The 23,814-nt window shown below is 42.2% G+C and overlaps 3 protein-coding genes across 5 annotated transcripts; 2 read left to right on the plus strand and 1 right to left on the minus strand.

Annotated features, from left to right (window-relative positions):
* Window positions 1-333: 333 nt before the first annotated feature.
* Window positions 334-1,971, plus strand: LOC134205331 (26S proteasome regulatory subunit 10B). The gene is made up of 3 exons (XM_062680497.1): window positions 334-536; window positions 632-1,472; window positions 1,636-1,971. Exons 1-3 carry the CDS (start codon window positions 440-442, stop codon window positions 1,877-1,879), a joined length of 1,182 nt encoding a protein of 393 aa, XP_062536481.1. The 5' UTR covers window positions 334-439; the 3' UTR covers window positions 1,880-1,971.
* LOC134205330 (tRNA (guanine-N(7)-)-methyltransferase non-catalytic subunit wuho) lies at window positions 1,895-20,605 on the minus strand. The gene is made up of 2 exons (XM_062680496.1): window positions 19,959-20,605; window positions 1,895-2,695 (listed from the first exon to the last, which is right to left on the minus strand). The coding sequence occupies exons 1-2, from the start codon at window positions 20,507-20,509 to the stop codon at window positions 2,032-2,034; spliced, it is 1,215 nt and encodes a 404-aa protein (XP_062536480.1). The 5' UTR covers window positions 20,510-20,605; the 3' UTR covers window positions 1,895-2,031.
* A 1,057-nt stretch (window positions 20,606-21,662) lies between these two features.
* LOC134207615 (putative OPA3-like protein CG13603) lies at window positions 21,663-23,401 on the plus strand. 3 transcript variants are annotated; one of them, XM_062683349.1, is made up of 4 exons: window positions 21,663-21,777; window positions 21,837-22,234; window positions 22,290-22,432; window positions 22,987-23,401. In XM_062683349.1, the coding sequence occupies exons 2-4, from the start codon at window positions 21,924-21,926 to the stop codon at window positions 23,259-23,261; spliced, it is 729 nt and encodes a 242-aa protein (XP_062539333.1). In that variant the 5' UTR covers window positions 21,663-21,777; window positions 21,837-21,923; the 3' UTR covers window positions 23,262-23,401. The 3 variants fall into 3 exon arrangements, with proteins under 3 accessions (XP_062539333.1, XP_062539342.1, XP_062539323.1); XM_062683358.1 differs by having other exon boundaries at window positions 21,683-22,234; window positions 22,987-23,106; window positions 23,165-23,401; XM_062683339.1 differs by having other exon boundaries at window positions 21,683-22,234.
* The last annotated feature ends 413 nt before the right edge of the window (window positions 23,402-23,814 follow it).

The following is a 23,814-nucleotide window of genomic DNA, read 5'->3' on the forward strand; positions in this document are numbered from 1 at the left end:
GATAAAGCTATCGTCTTTGGTTATCTGCCAAAAAAATCGAAGTAAACTTTTGTATAGTTTTGTAATAATCGAAAGAGAATAGATCCAAAGAGAGACTCTCTTTTGCACATACGACCTATTTTCAAAGTACTCTAGAAATACTCGCGTGAAATGTACGGTACAATATGAACGGAGCTTTAAATTTCAAGAACAGCACTAGCGCCACACCAACAAACGGTGGCTTCGAGAACTAGTGCTTGTTTCACGGGGTTGATATGAACCTGTTCATTTGCTGATGACGTGTATATCAGATATTTTTAGTTATTTTTATTATAGAACACCCCTATAGGCACTGCTTTGGCTTTCTTCTCTCCAAGTTGTCAAAGTTGATTTTGTCGTCCAGTCATTTTGTAAAAGGAAAACAGTTTTCTGCAAAGTTAATCGTGAAATATCGTGCAAAATGTCGTCTGCAGTTGAGCCAGCTCGCGAAAAAGCATTACAAGATTACCGCAAGAAGTTGCTGGAACACAAGGAAGTGGAATCTCGCCTAAAAGAGCGTAAGTTTGATCTTGCTGATACAGCTTCCTTACAAGTAGAGGTTAGGGAGCAAAATTTGATTTGTCATTCTGGATTTTTTTGTTGTTTATTTTAGTGAGAGAATCTTTGAAGGAACTTACTAAGCAATTTGATAAATCGGAGAACGACTTGAAGGCGTTGCAAAGCGTCGGACAGATCGTGGGAGAAGTGCTGAAGCAACTTACGGAAGACAAGTTTATAGTAAAGGCCACAAATGGGCCTCGGTATGTGGTGGGTTGCCGCAGGCAACTGGACAAGACCAAACTCAAGTCAGGCACTCGGGTAGCGCTGGACATGACAACGTTGACTATTATGAGATATTTGCCGCGGGAAGTTGATCCCTTGGTGTATAACATGTCTCACGAAGATCCAGGAGAGGTGACTTATTCGGCCATTGGTGGCTTATCCGAGCAAATCCGTGAGCTTCGTGAGGTTATTGAATTGCCACTGCTCAACCCGGAGCTGTTTCTACGTGTTGGAATTACTCCACCAAAAGGGTGCCTTCTGTACGGACCCCCTGGCACCGGTAAGACATTGCTTGCCCGTGCGGTAGCTTCCCAGTTGGATGCTAACTTTTTAAAAGTGGTATCATCTGCCATTGTTGACAAATACATCGGAGAATCGGCCCGATTGATCCGAGAAATGTTCAACTATGCCAGGGATCATCAACCCTGCATCATCTTTATGGATGAAATCGATGCCATCGGAGGACGTCGATTCTCGGAGGGCACTTCGGCGGATCGCGAAATTCAGCGTACCTTGATGGAACTGTTGAACCAGATGGATGGATTCGATTCATTGGGACAAGTAAAAATGATAATGGCTACTAACCGACCGGATACGCTGGATCCGGCTCTGCTGCGTCCCGGTCGTTTGGATAGGAAGATTGAAATTCCTCTCCCTAATGAACAAGCAAGGTAGGTTAAGATATAAACAGAAAGATTATTCCTCCCAATTCTTGACATTTTATTTGATCTTTTAAAACGTTCAACCACCATTTTTACGTTAAATCAATAAAATCATTATTCAACAACAATTGCATTACAACGAAGAATATTCAATTTATTTTTCCGCTTACAGACTGGAAATTTTGAAAATCCACGCCGGACCGATAGCCAAGCACGGTGACATCGATTACGAAGCAGTCGTCAAGCTGTCCGACAATTTCAACGGCGCTGATTTACGCAACGTGTGCACCGAGGCCGGACTGTTTGCTATCCGTGCGGAGCGGGAGTACGTTATTCAGGAGGACTTCATGAAGGCCGTTCGGAAGGTCGCCGACAACAAAAGACTGGAAAGCAAGCTCGACTACAAGCCGGTATAAAAAATACAGCGGGTGTTCACATTCGCACATTGCGCAAGTATATTCAATTTTTTTCCGTTTACTTCGTATATATTAACCATGTGTAACAAATACTTGTGTACGTGTGATACAAATTATTAGAGAAGTTGAGAACTTTCCCTTTTTCTTACATTCTATTTTCCATCTTCCTCAATTCTCCTTCTTTTTCGTTCTTTGTAATCCTTCATGTTGTCAATCTTTTTCTTGAACAGGAACATAACTGAATCAACATAAGGAATTTTATCGGTCATTGTGTTAGCAGAAAATGATTTCACTAATGAGTTGGAGGATTGCTCACTGAATTTACTATTTTCATTCTCAAATTGGTAGAATTTTAGGGATATTTTTTCAGTTCTTTTATCAACTACTAAAGCTAAAAGATTATTATGTGCATCAAAGGCTAAACTCGAGAACACTTCATTCGGTTCGGTTTTTAAAGTTTGAAAACTATCGGATTTTAAGGCTTCAACATCAATAATTTTAAATACGTCTATCTCAGTGGGTTCGTAGAATAAAACGGCCACTAGTACTCCTCCTTCCTTCAATTGTTTGATCGCAATACGACTTCCCGGTTGTGGTAAATCTTTTCGTGCGAGTTCTTTCCCAGTTGTGTAATCCCATAATCTGAGTGTTCTATCCCCCGACAGAGACAGAAGAGCAGGTTGGGCATCTTTCGTCTGCACGAATTCCAGCTGTGACACGAATTCTCTATGCCCCAGACAGAATGTCTCGATGGTGTCGCAGTTCGGGTGGTTGGTCACGCGAATCTTTTCATCGCGATCGCTCGTGATTATCATGCTGCAAAGAAAGATAATATTGTGAGTTAGGTTCAATCAAAGTTAATTGCCTATTTTCCGGATATTAGACCACCCGACTTGGACATTAATTTACAATGTTCTGAAAATTCAGATTTGAATATGCACATTATGTGGAAAATTATGATTTGAAAAATGTATTGGAAGTAACTACTTTCCTTCAATGGGACTCGAACCCACGACCCTCAGTACAAAAATTGTGAGTTAATAAAATTGAAGAAATGTAATAACATCGCACTCCACCTAGAATAGATGTTTTATTTCCTCTCTCGATTATCAAAAGTCAACTATGCTGAAATATTGAGTTTGAAACTTAGACTTCCCCTCTGAGTAGTACTGCAGATTTGGTTACCGGCAACACACTTTTCGCCCAAGCTATAGAACGGGCTCCTCCCTGGCTAGCCTAGTAGACGTTCATTCATTCATTTATTTAGTTTACATCTAAACAGATAACACTGAATCAACAATTTGACGCCACAATACACGGTTCGAGGCCGCATCTCTCCATCCTCGGATACGCCCCACGCTCGCCAAGTCGTTTTGCACCTGGTCTGCCCATCTCGCTCGCTGCGCTCCACGCCGTCTCGTACCTGCCGGATCGGAAGCGAACACCATCTTTGCAGGGTTGGTGTCCGGCATTCTTGCAACATGTCCTGCCCATCGTACCCTTCCGGCTTTAGCTACCTTCTGGATACTGGGTTCGCCGTAGAGTTGGGCGAGCTCATGGTTCATTCTTCGCCGCCACAGACCGTCTTCTTGCACACCTCCAAAGATGGTCCTAAGCACCCGTCTCTCGAATAATCCGAGTGCTTGCAAGTCCTCCTCGAGCATTGTCCATGTTTCATGTCCATAGAGGACAACCGGTCTTATAAGCGTCTTGTACATGACACATTTGGTGCGGTGGCGAATCTTTTTCGACCGCAGTTTCTTCTGGAGCCCGTAGTAGGCCCGACTTCCGCAGATGATTCGCCTTTGCATTTCACGACTAACGTTGTTGTCAGCCGTTAGCAAGGATCTGAGGTAGACGAATTCCTCGACCACCTCGAAGGTATCCCCGTCTATCGTAACACTGCTTCCCAGGCGGGCCCTGTCGCGCTCGGTTCCGCCCACAAGCATGTACTTTGTCTTTGACGCATTCACCACCAGTCCAACTTTTGTTGCTTCACGTTTCAGGCGGGTGTACAGTTCTGCCACCTTTGCAAATGTTTGGCCGACAATGTCCATGTCATCCGCGAAGCAAATAAATTGACTGGATCTGTTGAAAATCGTACCCCGGCTGTTAAACCCGGCTCTCCGCATGACACCTTCTAGGGCATGTTGAACAACAGGCACGAAAGTCCATCACCTTGTCTTAGTCCCGGCGCGATTCGAACGAACTGGAGTGTTCGCCCGAAATCTTCACACAGTTTTGCACACCATCCACCGTTGCTTTGATCAGTCTGGAAAGCTTCCCAGGGAAGCTGTTCTCGTCCATAATTTTTCCATAGCTCTACGCGGTCTATACTGTCGTATGCCGCCTTGAAATTAACGAACAGATGGTGCGTTGGGACCTGGTATTCACGGCATTTTTGAAGGATTTGCCGTACAGTAAAGATCTGGTCCGTTGTCGAGCGGCCGTCAACGAAGCCGGCTTGATAACTTCCCACGAACTCGTTCACTAATGGTGACAGACGACGGAAGATGATCTGGGATATCACTTTGTAGGCGGCATTAAGGATGGTGATCGCTCGAAAGTTCTCACACTCCAGTTTGTCGCCTTTCTTGTAGATGGGGCATATAACCCCTTCCTTCCACTCCTCCGGTAGCTGTTCGGTTTCCCAGATTCTGACTATCAGTTTGTGCAGGCAAGTGGCCAGCTTTTCCGGGCCCATCTTGATGAGCTCAGCTCCGATACCATCCTTACCAGCGGCTTTGTTGGTCTTTAGCTGTTGAATGGCATCCTTAACTTCCCTCAAGGTGGGGGCTGGTTGGCTTCCATCGTCCGCTGAACTGACGTAGTCATCTCCTCCGCTGCCTTGACTTTCACTGCCTGTTCTCTCAGCGCCATTCAAATGTTCCTCGTAGTGCTGTTTCCACCTTTCGATCACCACACGTTCGTCCGTCAAGATGCTCCCATCCTTATCCCGGCACGAAGCCTTTGCGGGATGCGTTGAGCTTCTGATAGAACTTACGTGTATCTTGAGAACGGCACAGCTGTTCCATCTCCTCGCACTCCGCTTCTTCCAGGCGGCGTTTCTTCTCCTGAAAAAGGCGGGTCTGCTGTCTCCGCTTCCGTCTATAACGTTCCACGTTCTGCCGGGTACCTTGCTGCAGCGCGACCGCCCGCGCTGCGTTCTTCTCCTCCAGAATCTGTCTGCACTCTTCGTCGAACCAATCGTTCCGTCGACTTCGACCCATATACCCGACGTTGTTCTCCGCTGCGTCGTTAATGGCTGCTTTGACTGTATTCCAGCAGTCCTCAAGAGGGGCCCCATCGAGCTCACCCTCTTCCGGCAACGCTGCCTCGAGATGCTGCGCGTATGCAGTGGCGACATCAGGTTGCTTCAGTCGCTCTAGGTCGTACCGCGGCGGTCGTCGGTACCGAACATTGTTGATGACGGATAGTTTTGGGCGCAGTTTAACCATTAACGCAGCCTAGTAGACGTAGAGAAAACAATGGATCACCAATGAGACCTGGAGGACGGTAGAGGAGCAAATAGAAACCAAAGCCATGATAGAGCGAAAGGAGCCAGAATATTAGCCTGTTAACGATACTCGGCTTTGGATAATGAAGTGAACCGCCCATGTTGACGGAACTAGCGAGCGGACATTCGCCTCCTTTACGATATCTCACGATGCTTAGGCGAGGAGAATTTGAATGCCACGATGCCTGTGCAAGACGCGACTGATCAGCTACTGATCGATCCAACTGATTAGCTGAAACGCTGGTTCGAGCACTTTGGACAACTTTTCTAAGTGCCAGGCAGGCCACCACCACCTCGGCATGATCTGCCTAGGATCCGACATATAGCAATACCGAAACCTCATCACTGCTAGAGATTCAAACGACCATCCAAATAATGAAATCTAACAATGCTCCAGGGGTCGATCGCATATCAGCCGAGATGCTCAAAGCCATGGCATCCACTGAACTATTGCATCGTTTATTTTGTAATATCTTGGACACCGCAACTTTCCCGGTCGACTGTATTCAGGGTATCTTTGTGAAGACGCACAAAAAGGGTGACCAGACTACATGCGATAGCTGGCGAGGAATGCTGCTGTGTACACTGCCCATGATCGCATATTTGTAACACTCGCATCTAATCCCACAACAGAAAAATAGGCTTTACTATCTTTTCTTTTTCGTCGTAGTAGCTGACGCGCATATGCTAGACAAGTGTATTTAAGTCCCATGACAATATTATTTTTCGTTGTGATTTTAGGTACTGTTTTGTTAATTAGTTATAATTGTAGTGACCATACTAGTTTTAAATCATCATTAGGATTACGAACAATCTGTTGATGTACACCATAAATAAACAAATCTTATTTATCTGTGGTAAGCAGCACGGGGCGCTCCTTAGCCGTGCGGTAAGACGCGCGGCTACAAAGTAAGACCATGCTGAGGGTGGCTGGGTTCGATTCCCGGTGCCGGTCTAGACAATTTTCGGATTGGAAATTGTCTCGACTTCCCTGAGCATAAAAGTATCATCGTGCTAGCCTCATGATATACGAATGCAAAAATGGTAACTTGGCTTAGAAACCTCGCAGTTAATAACTGTGGAAGTGCTTAATGAACACTAAGCTGTGATGCGGCTCTGTCCCAGTGTGGGGATGTAATGCCACTAAGAAGAAGAAGCTGCAAATGGCAGCAGGGACTATGTCCAAGAGCTTGACGGTCCCTCCCCACGCCATCTGCGAGTTGTGGAGCTTGCCTAGGATGTGGTGGGGTTTGACAGTGGGCCATGTTAAACCTCTATAAAAAGCTGCATGCATCCGCAAGTAGGCACCACCAAAGCGACCGTTTGCCGCTCAAAGCGCACAAGCCCAAGTCCTGGTGTTAGGTGGGACGCTAAACAGCCCTGACACGACGGCCCTCCGACGAAAAAGGAGGTTTGCGCAGGCCCAATAAGCCGCCTGGAAAACCAATAATTACGAACAATATAAGAGATAATGCGACTCGATATAATCGGCAAAGACCTAGACCAAAGACTAATTAAGACGTTCATGTCCCATACAAGAGCCCACTTTTTTAGTGCTCATGAAGTACTAGAGTAGAAAATTGAACAACCGCATTATGTTATCACCTTGATTCAAGTACGGCGCTTAGTAACTGGTACTACTTCATATGTTGCTACGGTGACTTGCCAAATGTTATGTCAATCATAACAACGGAAAACAATCAGTTCATGGAATCAGTTTTTAAACACAACGCAAATTATTTCGTCTGGAAACAATCTCTCCTTTTAATCGGTTATACGGATGCTGATCCCTGGTTTTGGCATGGTTCCTGAGGATTATCCGACAGTCAGCTGAGTTTGTCTTTGAGTCCCGAAGCTTCTGAAGATTATTTTTGTCGAAAATCTAAACCATTTCATTTTTTAGGGTCTCAAATGTGAATATGGCAAGTGCCAATAATTAGTGTTCATTTTGAATATTTGAATGGAACTTGTAATGTATGTCAGCACTCCATAATCCATCATTGCTAAAACATGATGGCGAATGTTCTATATGTTCGCTATGTGTGTAGGAGAATACGGTAACGGTAGCAGATACTCCCTATGATGTTCCGTGTGCTAGAGTTCCAGATCGTGCTCACTGAAGATTGGATCGGATAAATTTCTTTTAATCATTTAATCTGAATCTTTAATCATTTGAGGCTGACCTTGGCTGCAATCGGTTGACCAGAAAAGTCAACCTTATTTTGAAGAAATAAAATAATAAATTATCAAGAAGTTGAGAACAGTACAATTTGCGGAAGTCTTACAACTCGCTCTGATCTCAGACACCTATCCGAGCATATAAAGCATGTCTGAGTCTGTTCGTCTGTATCTTCTTTTAAAATAGTTGTTCATTCTCGTAATATCATAATCCATAGTCAGAAAATTATTCGATAGATCTGTATCGTCGTTTTTAATTCGATGAGCCAACTATTACCAATTCAGGTCGGCCGTAGAGTAGCCATAATATTTATGATCAGTTGTAGCCCGACAAGAAAAGACGGATTCGAAAACTGCTCCGATATCAGATATCCCTGAGTCGGATTTGCTCGGAATATATTTACCAAAACAAACAAACGGTTTCATTCCAAACATTGGCTTGTTGCCATAGGCTACTGCATTGCAAAGTTGATGTAAGCAAAGGTATTCATCAAGATGTCAAACTTGGGTACCGAGGGACCGATTGCAGTGCTAGAATTGGTCCCTACGAGGAGCTCGACAGTGACGTCTTAATTAGTCTTTGCCTAGGCGACGCATAAAGTATCACGATTGGAAGCTTGGAACAAGGAACTTTAAGTCGCTAGGTTTCGCAGGTTGCGACAGGATGATCTATGATGAATTACATCCCCGCAACTTTGACGTCGTGGCGCTGCAGGAGATTTGCTGGACAGGACAGAAAGTGTGGAAAAGCGGGCATCGAGCGGCTACCTTCTACCAAAGCTGTGACACCACCAACGAGCTGGGTACCGGCTTCATAGGCCGTTTCTTCAACTATAGCATCATCAACGGAAGTTTCTGAAGGGATGAACGCTATCGTGAGGCATTGAATGTGGTCTGAGTTTTTTTTGGCTGTTTTTCCGTGCTATTTGCCAGCAATAACCACCGTTTATGCTTAAATCTGGCTTGAAATAAGTGCTCGCAATTGTGACAAAGCAGTGATCAAAGAGTCTATCTGCAAAAGTGTCTTTTTCGTCATTATTTTCGATAGCATCAAACGTTATATTCACCCTTCAGACGTTTTTTTTTTCTGAGCCACTAACAATCGACAATAGCCATTGTGTGATGTTGCAAAACAAACCTATCACACGCTCTGTGTCCACATCGTCCGTAACAAACGATGGGAATTCATCTAAACGATCGCGCGATGATTTTGCAAAGCCGTTTGGTATGGATAACGATTCCTGTGAAATGCTAGTTAAAATTCAAGAAATGTTTGCTGAATCCAACAGTAAAATCGAAGAGAAGATCGATAACAGTGTATACAAGCTAGAAAACAGAATCACTGATGTGGAGAAGCAGCTGTCGTGCTTCAGAATTGAATGCACCGATAACATCAACAAGCTGACTACTGCGGTAACTGAGGTTCGTGCTGGATTATTGTCAACATCGCAACGGATTGACCGGTTCGAAAAATGCAACGATCTCATCATATCCGAGTCCCATATGTCAACAACGAATGTCTACAACAGTTGTTCCGTAAATTGGCTATTAGCCTCGACTACAAAGATCCCGCACTACCCCTAGTGGACCTGAAGCGATTGATGCGTCCACCTATTTCTACAGGATCATCTCCACCGATAGTTTGCCAGTTTGCGATTAAAATGCTAGGTACGAATTCTACAGGCGTTACCTAAGAAACAGAAATTTTCGCTTCGCATTTTGGGTTTTGAAAGTGATCAGAGAGTGTACATGAACGAGAATCTCACACAAGATGCAAGAATCGTACGGGCGGAGGCCATCAAGCTGAAGAAGAAAGGGCTGATTCAAAAGTCTTTACTCGTAACGGGATCGTGCATATCCAGCGAGGGAATAGTACCGTAGCCGAACCAATCAACGAAATTGCTCATCTTGGATCAAAACACAGATAAACCTATCCTAATAAGTTTCTCTTTTCCTACCTAGAAATATCCATGTATCCTTCCTTTATATAATCCATGTTTCATTCCCTTCCTGAAAGTCAATCATTGATGATACTTGCTGCTGCTGGCGTCGATGTTTGCTGCTGCTGTTGTGGTTGAATAATACGCTGTTGCTGCTGTTGTTTCCTTATTTTGCACTGCTGGTGGTGTCGTAGTTATGTTTTCTTTTTTTTTCTTGTTCGATTGCTGACAGAGAGTAGATTTCTCCTCAATGAATTAATCATAAATTATTGCTCAAATGCCAAATTAACCATGATGAAAGTATAGCTCATAAAAGTATGATTGTAGTTAATAGTATGGTTTCCTTTGATTCTGACATCGCATGCTACTCGGGTTCTAGGGATGGATTCTTTTTAAAGCTAGTTTTTCCCATCAGTTTTGACTATGGATGACCTTCCATATGTTAATGCTTCTCCAAACTATTTGATTCCACGAGTAGTTATCAATGCTGCTCTAAAAACAGAGTGCTTGAATGTTTGCCATATGAACGTACAGAGTTTAATTGCACGAAATTTTACCAAATTTCAGGAACTGAGGTTAAACTTTGTTGATGGGAAGGCTGATATAATTTGTTTCACCGAAACGTGGTTGAATAACACGATTGATAATACAATGATTAATATTGAAGGCTACCATTTGATTAGGAATGATAGAAATAGACAAGGGGGTGGCATTTGCATTTACTTAAAAAATAATTTGTCGTTTAGAGTTATTTCAAAGTCTGAGAGTTCTATTAATAATTTCAGTGGAACTGAGTTTCTAAATGTTGAAATTAAAACAGCTTACGAAAAAATTCTACTAGGAGTTATATACAATCCTCCTAACGTAGAATGTACCGATACAATCTATGACATGCTAGAATACTTCACCGTTAATTATGATAAGTCATTTTTCTTTGGGGATTTCAACACCGACCTTCTTAAATCGTCGAGTCGATCACGCAAATTCAAAGAAATGCTACTTACTTTGTCCTATGAGTGTGTGAACAACGAACCTACTTTTTCCATAGAACTGGTTGCTCATTATTAGATCTTTGCATTACCGATGTACCCAACGTTGTAGCAAAACATGATCAAATATCTATGCCTGGTATCTCTAATCACGATTTGGTTTTTTGTTCACTTAATTTGTCATTGCGTAGAGATGAACTGACTACATTCAGTTACCGTGATTATGTCAATTTTGATGCTGGAGCACTTTTAGGAGGATTCTTCAGTATAGACTGGAATCACTTTTTCAACATGAATGATCCGAGTGATATGCTCAATTTTATGAATTATCATTTACTTAAGCTACACGATGACTACATACCCTTGCGGCGGAAGAAGCCCAACAGTACTCCGTGGTTTAATAATGATATTTCCTACGCTATTATTAGTAGAAATCTCGCTTACAGTAAATGGAAACATACCAAATGCGAAAATGATAAGCAAACTTTTAAACGGCTTAGGAATAAAGTTAATACTTTGGTTAGACAGGCTAAAACGAATTTCGACAGACAGAAGATAAATGTGAAACTACCTAGTAAACAATTATGGAATAACATTAAAAAACTAGGAATCTCTAAGGGCTCAGGATCTTTTCATCAGAATGAGTGTAGTGCAGATGAAATCAACGAATATTTTACCTCAAATTTCACAAATGATACTTTACCAATCCCGAGTTCATTTCCTATGTACGGTTCGAATAGTTTTAAATTCAACGAAGTCGACGAACACGATATAATCAACAGTATTTTTTCTATTAAATCTAATGCAATTGGTCTTGATAGTATTCCTATACGTTTTATTAAAATCCTACTACCTTTGGCTCTTCCTATCTATAAGTATTTATTCGATACTATAATAAATACATCGATTTTCCCAAGTGCATGGAAAAACTCTAAAATAATTCCGCTTAAAAAAAAGAGTAATGGTTCTTCTGTTTCTAATTTGCGTCCAATCAGTATTCTTTGTTCCCTATCCAAAGTATTTGAAAAACTTATTAAAAATCAAATTTCGAAGTATATTGAAGAATATGATCTTCTACATCCACTACAGTCTGGGTTCCGTAGTAAGCACAGTACCAAAACAGCCTTGATGAAAGTCCACGATGATATAGCTCAAGTAATCGATAAAAAAGGACTAGCCATATTGCTTCTGATCGATTTTGCAAAAGCTTTCGATCGTGTTTCACATTCGAGGTTAACAAGGAAGTTATCATATAAATTCAATTTTTCGAATGATGCTGCTAAATTAATTAAGTCATACCTAAGTGGAAGACAACAAGCTGTCTTCTACAATGGTGTCTTGTCTGCATTTGCCTCTATCGAATCTGGTGTACCACAAGGCTCTGTACTTGGTCCCTTATTGTTTCCTCTTTTCATAAATGATTTACCTGCAACTCTGGATTATTGTTCCATTCATATGTTCGCTGACGATGTCCAAATTTATTTGTGTGCTCATGGAGCTATTGACATGAACGAACTCGCCAGAAGAATAAACCATGATCTGAACAATATTTTATGTTGGTCGAATCACAATATGTTGGTTATTAACTCATCAAAAACGAAAGCCATGTTGATATGTAAACTAAAAATCCACCACACCCACCCACTTTGTTCCTTGATAGACAAAGAGTTCAATTCTTCAATAAAATTGAAAACCTAGGAGTTACATTTACCTCAAATCTATCGTGGGATGTCTTTATCAATTCCCAATGTGGTAAAATATATGGTACATTGAAAAAATTGAATATTGTTACCAGGCATCTGGAAACGTCAATGAAAATTAAGCTTTTCCAATCATTATTACTGCCTCATTTTCTATATGGTGATTTCATATATACTAATGCATCAGCTTATTCACTTGATAGACTTAGAATCGCCTTGAACGCCTGCATCAGATACATTTTCAATCTTGATAGATTCTCTCATGTCTCACATTTACATGAATCTTTATTAGGATGCCATTTTTCAAAATTTCTTATTTCCAGAAACTGCATTATTTTATATAGGCTTATTAAAACTAAAACACCTCACTATCTTTACGGTAAACTTCAGTTCTTGAGAAATACGCGTACTATGAGTATAATAATACCACAGCATTCATCTTCATACTACAACCAGTCATTCTTTGTGAGAGGCATTAACAATTGGAATCGTTTATCCCCGATGCTCAAACCATCCACTTGTATTTCCGGCTTTAAAAGGGGTCTTCTCAATGAACTCGAACGCTTGCGATGAATTAGTCAAAGGAATCAATTGAAATGAATAAGGTAGTTAATCAGTAATTTTCAGAAACTTTATTACAATATTATCCTATTGCCCTCCACAGTGTAACATGAATAGAAGGTTTAACCTTAAGTTACGCGAATACTCAATAAATGAAATGAAATGAAACGTGCACTGCCCACACGAAGGGTGATCCGACGATGACAAAGAAGCGTTCTGCGCACAGCTGGAGCAGACATACGATGGATGCCCACTGCGGGACGTCAAAATCGTCATCGGTGACATGAACGCACAGGTAGGAAGGTAGGAAATGTATACACCGGTCATCGGACCGGATAGTCTGCACACCGTATCGAATGACAACGGCCATCGATGCATAAACTTCGCAGCATCCCGTGGAATGGTAGTCCGAAGCACCTTCTTTCTCCGCAAAAATATCCACAAGGCCACCACCACTACCTCGTTGCAGTATGCCTACGCTCAAAACTCTCGACGGTGTACAACACGCGTCGAATTCGGACGCCGCGGCTAAACATTGGGCGGCTACAAGACGGTAGACTAGCCCAAGACTACGCTCAGCAGCTGGAAGAGGCACTCCCAACAGAAGAGCAGTTCCCAACTCCCAACAGAATTCGATCCGCCATTGGAAGCACCGCAACCGCTGCACTAGGCACGGTGGCTCCGGATCAGAGAAACGACTGGTATGACGGCGAATGTGAGCAGTTAGTTGAGGAGAAGAATGCAGCATGGGCGACACTGCTGCAACACCGCACGAGGGCGAACGAGGCACGATACAAACGAGCGCGGAACAGACAAAACTCGATTTTCCGGAGGAAATGCCAGCAGGAAGATCGAGACCGTGAAGAGACGGAGGAACTGTACCGCGCTAATAACGCACGAAGGTTCTATGAGAAGTTGAACCGTTCACGTAAGGGCCACGTGCCACAGCCCGATATGTGCAAGGACATAAACAGGAACCTTCTTACAAACGAGCGTGAGGTGATCCAAAGGTGGCGGCAGCACTACGAAGAGCATCTGAATGGCGATATGGCAGACAACGGTGGCGGTATGGTAATAAACCTAGAAGCACGCGCACAGTACATGCAACTTCTGGCTCCGAATCTCCAGGAAATCCAGGAGGAGATCGGCCGGCTGAAAAACAACAAAGCCCCTGGAGTTGACCAACTACCAGGAGAGCTGTTTAAACACGGTGGTGAGGTACTGGCTGGAGCGCTGCACTGGGTTTGGGAGGATGAGGTTCTGCCGCAGGAGTGGATGGAAGGTGTCGTGTGTCCCATCTACAAAAAGGGCGATAAGCTGGATTGTAGCAACTACCGCGCAATCACATTGCTGAACGCCGCCTACAAGGTACTCTCCCAAATTGTATGCCGCCGACTAACACCAATTGCAAGAGAGTTCGTTGGGTAGTACCAGGTGGGATTTATGGGTGAACGCTCTACCACAAACCAGGTGTTCGCCAAACGTCAAGTATTGCATAAATGCCGCGAATACAACGTGCCCACACATCATCTATTTATCGACTTCAAAGCCGCATATGATACAATCGATCGGGACCAGCTATGGCAGCTAATGCACGAAAACGGATTTCCGGATAAACTGACACGGTTGATCAAGGCGACGATGGATCGGGTGATGTGCGTAGTTTGAGTTTCAGGGGCATTCTCGAGTCCCTTCGAAACGCGTAGAGGGTTACGGCAAGGTGATGGTCTTTGGTATCTGCTATTCACCATCGCTTTGGAGGGAGTAATACGAAGGGCAGGGATTGACACGAGTGGTACGATTTTCACGAAGTCCGTCCAGTTATTTGGTTTCGCCGACGACATTGATATCATGGCACGTATCTTTGAGAGGATGGAGGAAGCCTACATCAGACTGAAAAGCGAAGCTAAACGGATTGGACTAGTCATCAACACGTCGAAGACGAAGTACATGATAGGAAGAGGCTCAAGGGAGGGCAATGTAAGCCACCCACCACGAGTTTCTATCGGTGGTGACGAAATCGAGGTGGTTGAAGAATTCATGTACTTGGGCTCACTGGTGACCGCCGATAACGATACCAGCAGAGAAATTCGGGGCGCATAGTGGCTGGAAATCGTACGTACTTTGGACTCCGATCGAATAGAGTTCGTCGCCGTACCAAACTGACTATCTACAAAACGCTTATAAGACCGGTAGTTCTCTACGGACACGAGACCTGGACGATGCTCAAGGAGGACCAACGCGCACTGGGAGTTTTTGAAAGGAAAGTGTTGCGTAACATCTATGGTGGGGTGCAGATGGCGGATGGTACGTGGAGGAGGCGAATGAACCACGAGTTGCATCAGCTGTTGGGAGAACCATCCATCGTTCACACCACGAAAATCGGAAGACTGCGGTGGGCCGGACACGTAGCCAGAATGTCGGACAGTTATCCGGTGAAAATGGTTCTCGACAACTATCCGACGGGAACAAGAAGGCGAGGTTCACAGCGGGCAAGATGGATCGATCAGGTGTAGGACGATTTGCGGACCCTCCGCAAACTGCGTGGTTGGCGAAGTGCAGCCATGGACCGAGCTGAATGGAGGAGACTTTTATGTGCAGCACAGGCCACTCCGGCCTTAGTCTGATATTAAATAAATATAAATCACTTGTACTACACAATCCATAAGAAAAAGAAGAAGTCCCAAACACCAGATTCCCAGAGAAACGTGCATAATCCCTGCCAGCATTGGAGGATGGGGGTCTGTATAGACGCATCTAAAAACAATTGCCTTTTGGACCTCCCGAGTCAAGTGTAATACCCACAATCCGAGGCGGATGGGCTTTTCTCGGTTTCATCCAAAGCTGTAAGAATGGTTGCCGTTGCTTCAAATTCTTATTTCCCACTTCACGTATTTTTGTGTCGACACGAGAATGATCCGCGGTTTCCCGATTTCTTTATGTAATGAGGTTTTCTTTTCTGGTGATGATTTTTTCGTTCTTTTTTCGTCGCACAACATTTTTTCATGTGAGTATCCAACATACATGCAAAACATTTTGCCTTAATTCCATCGTAATGGATCCTCTTCCTGTCTTGTTCTCATCGATGTTCATGTAGTTTCCACAAACTCCAGTTAACATGTCCAGCTGGAATCGTTCACGTACAGTTCGTTTGACCTTACCAAACTTTGACCTATGATAATTCGGAATCTGGAATCTCCGGCGAAAACTGGATGAACTCTCCTGGTGTTTAGTTGACGGTGACGGAGGTTTATCCATCATCATGACAAAAAGCAGTGGGCCCAAATGACTACGTTGTGGAACTCCTGAATTCACATCGATTGACACTTTTACGTTCTACATATTGAATTCTGCGCAACAGATATGTTTTGACCCATTCGAACATTTTATCATCTGATACCGAAATAGCCTTAATCGCGCTTTATCTAGTTTTCCGCGAGCGGTAATGGCCGCCAGCTTGCCTGCGGGTTAGTCTCTGATTTGACGTTTCTGGAGGTCAACTGCACCCACCATTCCAGCATTTTGATCAATGTGGTATATAAGAAGGCTTGAATTCACTGAATCAGCACCTTCTTATATGCAACACTGGTCAGAATGTTCGGAGCGGTGGGTGCAGATGACCTCCAGAAACGTCAAATCAGAGACTAACCCGCAGGCAAGCTGGCGGCCATTACCGCTCGCGGAAAACTGGATACTATCTATCCCAACAACATCAAATGCCTGCTTATATCCGTATAGTCCTTCGAATCCTATCCAGCTTTCCACGAGCGGTAATGGCTGCCAGCTTCCCTGTGGGTTAGTCTCTGATTTGACGTTTGTGGAGGTCAACTGCACCCACCGTTCAGAGCATTCTTGCCAATTTGGTAAATAAACAGGTTCTGATGAAGTGGATTCACACCTTCTTATTTACCACATTGATCAAAATGCTCGGGACAGTGGGTGCAGTTGACCTCGACAAACGTTAAATCAGAGACTAGCCAGCCCATAGGCGAGTTGGCGGCCATTACCGCCCGGGGAAAACTGGATTCGACTGTCATTTCGCGGGAGGCTGCAAAGTTTATACATCGTTGGCGGTTGTCGTTCGGTACAAAAGATATTTTAGTTACAAGATAAAATTTGTCGCTGTCGTCGCTGTCCGGAACATCTTTTCCTGGCGAGGATAGGGTGCTAAATGTCAATGAAGGAAACATACATACGGTTTGACAGTTCGATACTCAACATGTTTCGGACAGCAGAACGGTCCATACATTTCTTCTCTTCCTATCTGAGCATTTTTGTGACTAATGACGATTTTGATTTTCCCCAGTGGGCATCCATCATATGTCTTCTCCAGCTGTGCATGAAACGTTTCTTTCTCGTCGTCGGGTCACCCTTCGTGTGGGCATGATACTATAGTTAGAGAAACAATCTTTTATCCTCAGCTTGCACATCCTTGCGTTGATTGGCTATGCATTATGAAGCCGATTCCTAGCTCGTTGGTAGTGCCATAGCTTTGGTAGAAGGTAGCCGCTCGATCCCGCTTTTCCACACTTTCTGTCCTGTCCTCAGAGGCGACTCGTCCATACGTTCTACCTGTTCATGGAACAGGTAACCATTTTTAGGGCAGAAGTAGAAAATTAATGTTATTAGGGCAATTAATTTACTCAGTAAATTTTTTAAACAAAGTTTCACGTAATATTTCCAATGATTTTAACATCTAAACATCTAAAGAAACAAAATATTTCGTAGGCAGATCAAGTTAACGCCACATGCTTGGCGTATACAGTCAAATTGCAGCTAAATGTGTGTTTCCCCGACACACCACACCCCATCGCATAGAAAGTCGTACGATCCATAATGAAGAACCAACAGTAGCGCTGCCAGAAGTCAAATTCAAAGTTTTGCGCCATGATAAATGATTTGAAATAATTTCCTCCTTGGTATGCTCACTCGTTCTCCGCGCGCAGAGAACCAGCGTGAGCGTTGCCAGCTTTTTCCGTTTCCTCACATCATCCTCTTTCGCATGCGAAGCAAGCACGTTTAGATGCAAGTTCTGCTATGCGCGCAGCAGGAGTCAAACCCGTTCGACGCGCTGCGAGAACAATCAACGACGCGACGCACCTTCGGTTAGACTCGATCGTAGTGTCGGGCTGTGTTTTGCCGAAAGGCGCACTGCGCACGCTTTCGTTCATACTTCATTGAATTGCCTGCTTTGAGCGTGCTTACAGTGGCACACTAGGAGTTAACTTTCTGAAATCAGTATGGCGAAAAACATCTAAGGTTCGATTTCTCAAAATTAAGCACCTTAATCGAAAAAATACTTGGTAGGCGTAGTAGCGCACACCATGCTTCATAACCGGTGTCAAATAGTTTTTTCATGAAAAGTTCCTAATTTTGAGAAATCCCGCGTTAGATGTCTTCCGCCATACAAATTTCTGACGGTTAACTCATGCTGGCTATTTGCGCATATACGATAGCGCCTGGATGTGAACGCGGAGAGTAGAAAATCAGTCACTGCCAATAATTCATTTGTTTTTCTTTTTTCTCCTGATGAATATGCAATGCATCAAGAACAATATTAAATTAATGTTTGCGTTTTCAAAAGAGACATTAAATAATGCTTTTTCACGAATACTCAAAATCAATCAACATAGAGAAAAAGGTATAGTTTTCACTAAATTTGAAGAATTAAATAACTGGAACACATTTCAGCTTCTAAATGTAACACTCATTGGTCGTCACAATCTGGGGTCGCATCAAACAATAATTGTATAATCATATACTAATTATATACTATAATTATTGTACTAATAATGGTTAATAACATTTCTTTCATAGCAACAAAATATGTGAGAATTTAAATATTAGCGGCTATGGGACCCGTGTACCCCGAATGGTGGAATGAGAGCCGATTTGAAAGATCTCTATTCTGAACAATATCCAGTTATTGCCAACTGTTACCAAGTTGGATTTTAGACGATTTGCAAGTGTTTTAAATTTTAAGTGCATCTAAATTTAAAACATTTTTGTAACAAAAGAGATTATTAAGCTATTTATTGTTTTGTAAATCCTTTCCTTTTAAATTGTTTTTTTTTTTCTAATATTTGGTTAAGTTGTACAAGAAAAGGTTGTAATATTAGATAAAATGCAAAACTTCCATTCGAAACCACTCAGCTTGATCAATATTTTTTTATAAGCATGGTAGAACAGGTGTAGCAAAAGTCCACGAGACGCCCCTGCCTGTCCTACAGATTTCTTACAGCACTACGACATCGAAGTTGCAGGGATGTAATATATCGTAGTTTATCCCGTCTACTAGCGACTAGCGACTTACAGTTTCATGTTCCAGCTTCTATTGTGCTATTTTTTTTTGCTTGCGGATACATGCAGCTTTTTATAGAAGTTTAACAACTACCTCTGTAGAACCCCACCACATCCTAGTCAGACACCACAACTCGCAGTTATCCTGAGGAGGGATCCTAAAGCCCTTGGACATAGTTCCTGCCGTCCGCGAGGACAGCAGGGTTCAATAGTGTATCATCTACTTTGAATTGTCAGGATTCGTATTCAGGCCAAAATTGCTTCCGTCCATACTGAGAACTTGAAGGCGAAAAAGTTCAAATTTCTTTAATTTTATTTCTAATAAAAACAATTACCTATGGAACGTGGCCTTATGTAAGCCAAAAATAAAACCAACATGTTTGGTTTACTATGAAACTTAGGTATTTTATAAAAAAAAATCTGTAGTAAAGCTCATATCATTGCATGCTGGTGTTGTATATTGCACTGCCTTCGGCACAACAGTGCTGGAGGAGAACATCATGCCGGGAGGAAATAGGTTCTTGGGTTCTTTATATCGTGACCTGCTTGTGCACGACTGGCATTGGTGTTATACGTTCTGATTGGTGGATATGCCTATACAGAGTTGCATGAAAAAATGGGCATACATGCTTAGTTTACTTGTTATGTCGGATGTTAACAGACAACCAACAATTCGAAAAATGATCAAGAACTTCATGATGAGTTTAACGAAAAGTTCTACGATGTTGAAAAGAATGAATGGAAAGTAAGTGAACAAAACAGTTGCCCTAATGAAGTGAAGAATATCTAATTGATTGATGCGGAATAAATTTATAGAATGATTTACAAAATCTTCAACAATCAAATATAAACTTGAAAATCATAGATTTTTATAAAAACGAAACGCGAACTTACCTTTCGTCAGAAGAAACCAGCACATCCAATACTTGACTCATGTGGCCCAACAACCAACGGCCCGGTTTTTTGCTGTTGTCCTCATCACATTCGTACCGATAGCAATCACCACCCTTATCGCAAACAACCAGGAACTTTCCACCAGCTGCAAATTTCAAACAACTGGAAGTCCTTGATACCATCCTCCGTGAGAGTAGCTTCAGCGTGCCCTTCGTCGTCCCATCGCCATCGTTCATGCCAATCTCGAATAGGTACAAAGTTTTATCACTACAGGCCACCGCCAGTAAGTACTGCTCCTCGTGCACTTCCAAGGCTACGATTTGTGTCTTGTCCGCTGTGTTGTTTCCGTTTGCGGGGAGTTGCTTCTGGGGCTGCTGGCCGGATTCGTCATCGCTGTCACTGTCGGCATCGAAGTACTTCTTGGGGCGGCATTTCTCCAGTGGCAAATCCGGCAGTATTTCGTATGACCAGCTACTGGTTCCGTCGAAGAACAATAGTTTCGTATTGAACCCAGTTATGACGAAATTCTTAAATAATTTAATGAAGGACATGTTTCCTTAAAATTTGAACTGCAACCGAATAAAGATTTTGTTTTGAAAGTGGTTCTGCCGCTGATGAACGCGCACGCGGTTCCATATAACATTGGGAAGTGATGCTGATTTCGTCGATTTTTTACGGTTCAAGATAAAGAAAAGATTCAGAAGATACAAAATACGAAGAAAGCCTAAAATTCTTCTCAAAAATTTTAAAAGCAAGAGTTTTGTACTAAGAAATTGGACTTCGCTATTGTGTATTAAAAACCTATTTTGCCTTTCTCGTGTACAAAGTATACGTAAAGGCTATATGTTCGCTCCAAAAACAAACTTTTTATAAAAGTCCCGAAGACCCATAGTGTTATATACCGATCAACTCAGCTCGACGAATTGAGGTGATGTATGTGTGTGCAAAATAATCTCACTCATTTTTCAGGCACTCATTTAAAACGGATTTGCTCGCAACAAGTTGCATTCGACGCGAAATCTTGTTTCGTATTGAAAATGGGCGGAGTCGGACTATGGGATTCGAAGTTATGGCCAAAATACATTTTTTTACAAAAAAAAAATCTCACTCATGTTTAGGCGCTTACCCTCAGTCGATTTTCTTGCAACAATTTGCATTCGACGCAGAATCCTGTCCCATTATTTTCTATTAAAAATTGGCCGGATCGGACTATGGGCTCAGAAGTTATAGCCAAAATACTTTTTTTTCATACCAAAAGTGATTACTCACTCAAAAAAACGAGAAAGGCACCATCACCGCTAGGTGGATTAATCTATGTACTATATAGCAAAGACGATAATAAAATAATAATATAAAATAAAATTCAATGCCAAAATTTCAAACGACTTATCTGCTTCCGTAAACAAAAATTCAAACGCCGATTTGACAACGCTCCCACGCAAATTAACACAGGTAGCAAAATTCTTAATTCATCTACCTCATAATGGGTGAAAGATGCTATTAGATTCGTCAAATCGACGTTTCAATCTTTGTTTACAAAAGTCGTTTTAAAAATTTGGTATTGAATTATTAATGAAACTCATGCTTTGCGGAAAAACGGGGGCATCAACATCAACTATGTTAAATATTATTCGGTAAATGTGACCGAATCAGCAAAACAAGAATATCGTCAAATCAAACCATTTTCGCCCAATGTTGATGAAACGTCAAAAGGTCAAAACAGATCACCGCCCGCGAAACGACAGACAGTGGACCATCGGGAGAGATCCATCTGCCAAGATTCGATGATATGGTGTGCAAAAAGATCGTGAAAGTGATGGTACTAAACAAAAAGTGTTGCATAAATAGAACCTCTTACAAAAATTGATAATTTTATAGTAAATTACGATACGAATAGTGAGTTGTGCTATTCTAAAGAGATCATTTTGAATTATCACATCCGACGGTCACTAAGCATACGGCAAAATGGTCGTAGGGGCATTTCCGGCCGCCAAACTGGGCGTGCTGGCCATGAAACAGATTTCCAAGCCGATTGCCGCCCTGCTCAAAGAACGAGCCAAGAACAGTCCGTTCTTCCGGAAGTATGTTTGCATGCCACCGGCGCAGTTCTACAATTGGATGGAAGTGAAAACCAAGATGTGGGCCATGAACCTCGGGAAGCCCACCAACGTTCCGGTACTGAATGAAGCCATGGCGATAGAACTGGGTGCCAATCTGTTAGGTGAAATTGTAATTTTCACTATTGGAGCCGGCTTACTCTTATTAGAGTATCAAAGGTAAGTTTTGGGTGTGCCTTTTTCTATCATGAATTCTATTCAAAGTTAATTGCAGACAAGTCCGAAAGGAAGCTACAAAAGAAGAAATGGTTCTACAGGAAAAGTTGGAACTGCAATCTACTATCAACGAACTGATTTTTCAGGTGCAACGGCAGGATACTCAGATCAGGGAGATGGCTCGAGTTGTGGCCGATTTAGGTAAGATGAGGATCCTGTATTAAGGTTTTCCTATTGAAAGTTACATTATTTATCCAAACACTTCAAATTAACTCTAATCTAATGCTGACTCGATTGTACAACATATGCACAGACATAAATCATTTTATCATTTAAACTTCCCCGTTAAAATTTATTTGCTCAATCGATTCTATAATTTATTCAAGCTCATTTTTCTCAAAACACCCACATTTTTTCACGACTCTAACATAAAAAAAATAAAACAAATAATCTAAAAGTGCTGCTTCTCCAGATTGGCCTAACATATTTTGAACACACATCAGGCCATTTTCAGGCCAGTTCACAACTACAGCACTTTTTCAGTTTTTTGTCGATTTTTAAATAGAGGTCAAAAGTTATGAAGAAAATGGTGTATCGAACTAAAAATGTTGGGTGTTTTATGTGAAAGCAAAAAAGGCTATGTATCACCACTTGATGATTTTATTCATAAGTTGTGCCTTGAAATAACGAACCTATAATATGATATGTAATTTCATTTTACGGAAATATCCGCTAAATTCTCGTTTCTCTTACAGAGTCTAAATCGTCTTGGACACCGAAAATTTTGTCGGATTTGGCTAATAAAAGAAACAGTGCCGAGCAGCCGTTATATCTGCCAGATAAACCTATGAGTAGCTCATCTACCGACGGTGGTGGTAATTCCGGGCTGGTAACAAAAGCATTGAATGTGATTGAAAATGAAGTCTTTTATAGAGAAAGCGAATCGGACGGCGAAGATGACGAATTCAGGCGACGAGCGGGTGTCGTCTCGAAAGCCTTAGTCTATCTTTTGGGTGAAAGTACCAGCTAAACAACCCGTAGAATATTTGCTATACTTTCGTTCATGTTGTCCGTATTGCTTTTAGGTTGTTGTTTTGTAAATAGGCATTAACTAATGTAATTACTCGAGAGGACTTGTTTGAATAAAATGACATGCCACAATGATCACAATGATGCTGTGTTTCCTTTTTACCTGAATTTGGTCACCCGCTGATGAAGAATGCTGTCATACAATAATAAAATACTCCTCTCGAATTTGATGTTTAAAACAACATGTGTAAATGTTAATTCTAAAGAAATCGCGACTATAGGATCATATGTTTGCTTGGGATTTTGGATTCATTAGTAGCAATTATTGCTAAACTGCGGAGAAAATGAAGGAAATGTCATCTTCACCTAAGGCTTTCATCTAATAATAGATTTCACTTTATCCAAATTAGTTCCCCAATAAAGTTCAAAAACATTCTTTTGATTGTAAATGTTACGCAGATGACAATGTTAAGTACATCTGCCTCACCGTATCCCCAATAGGACTATTGGGACCTAGACTACAATTATGCAAACTCTCAAACTGCTGAGCAATT

Source organism: Armigeres subalbatus, chromosome 1, assembly GCF_024139115.2.
Source record: "Armigeres subalbatus isolate Guangzhou_Male chromosome 1, GZ_Asu_2, whole genome shotgun sequence".
Lineage (NCBI taxonomy): Eukaryota > Metazoa > Arthropoda > Insecta > Diptera > Culicidae > Armigeres > Armigeres subalbatus.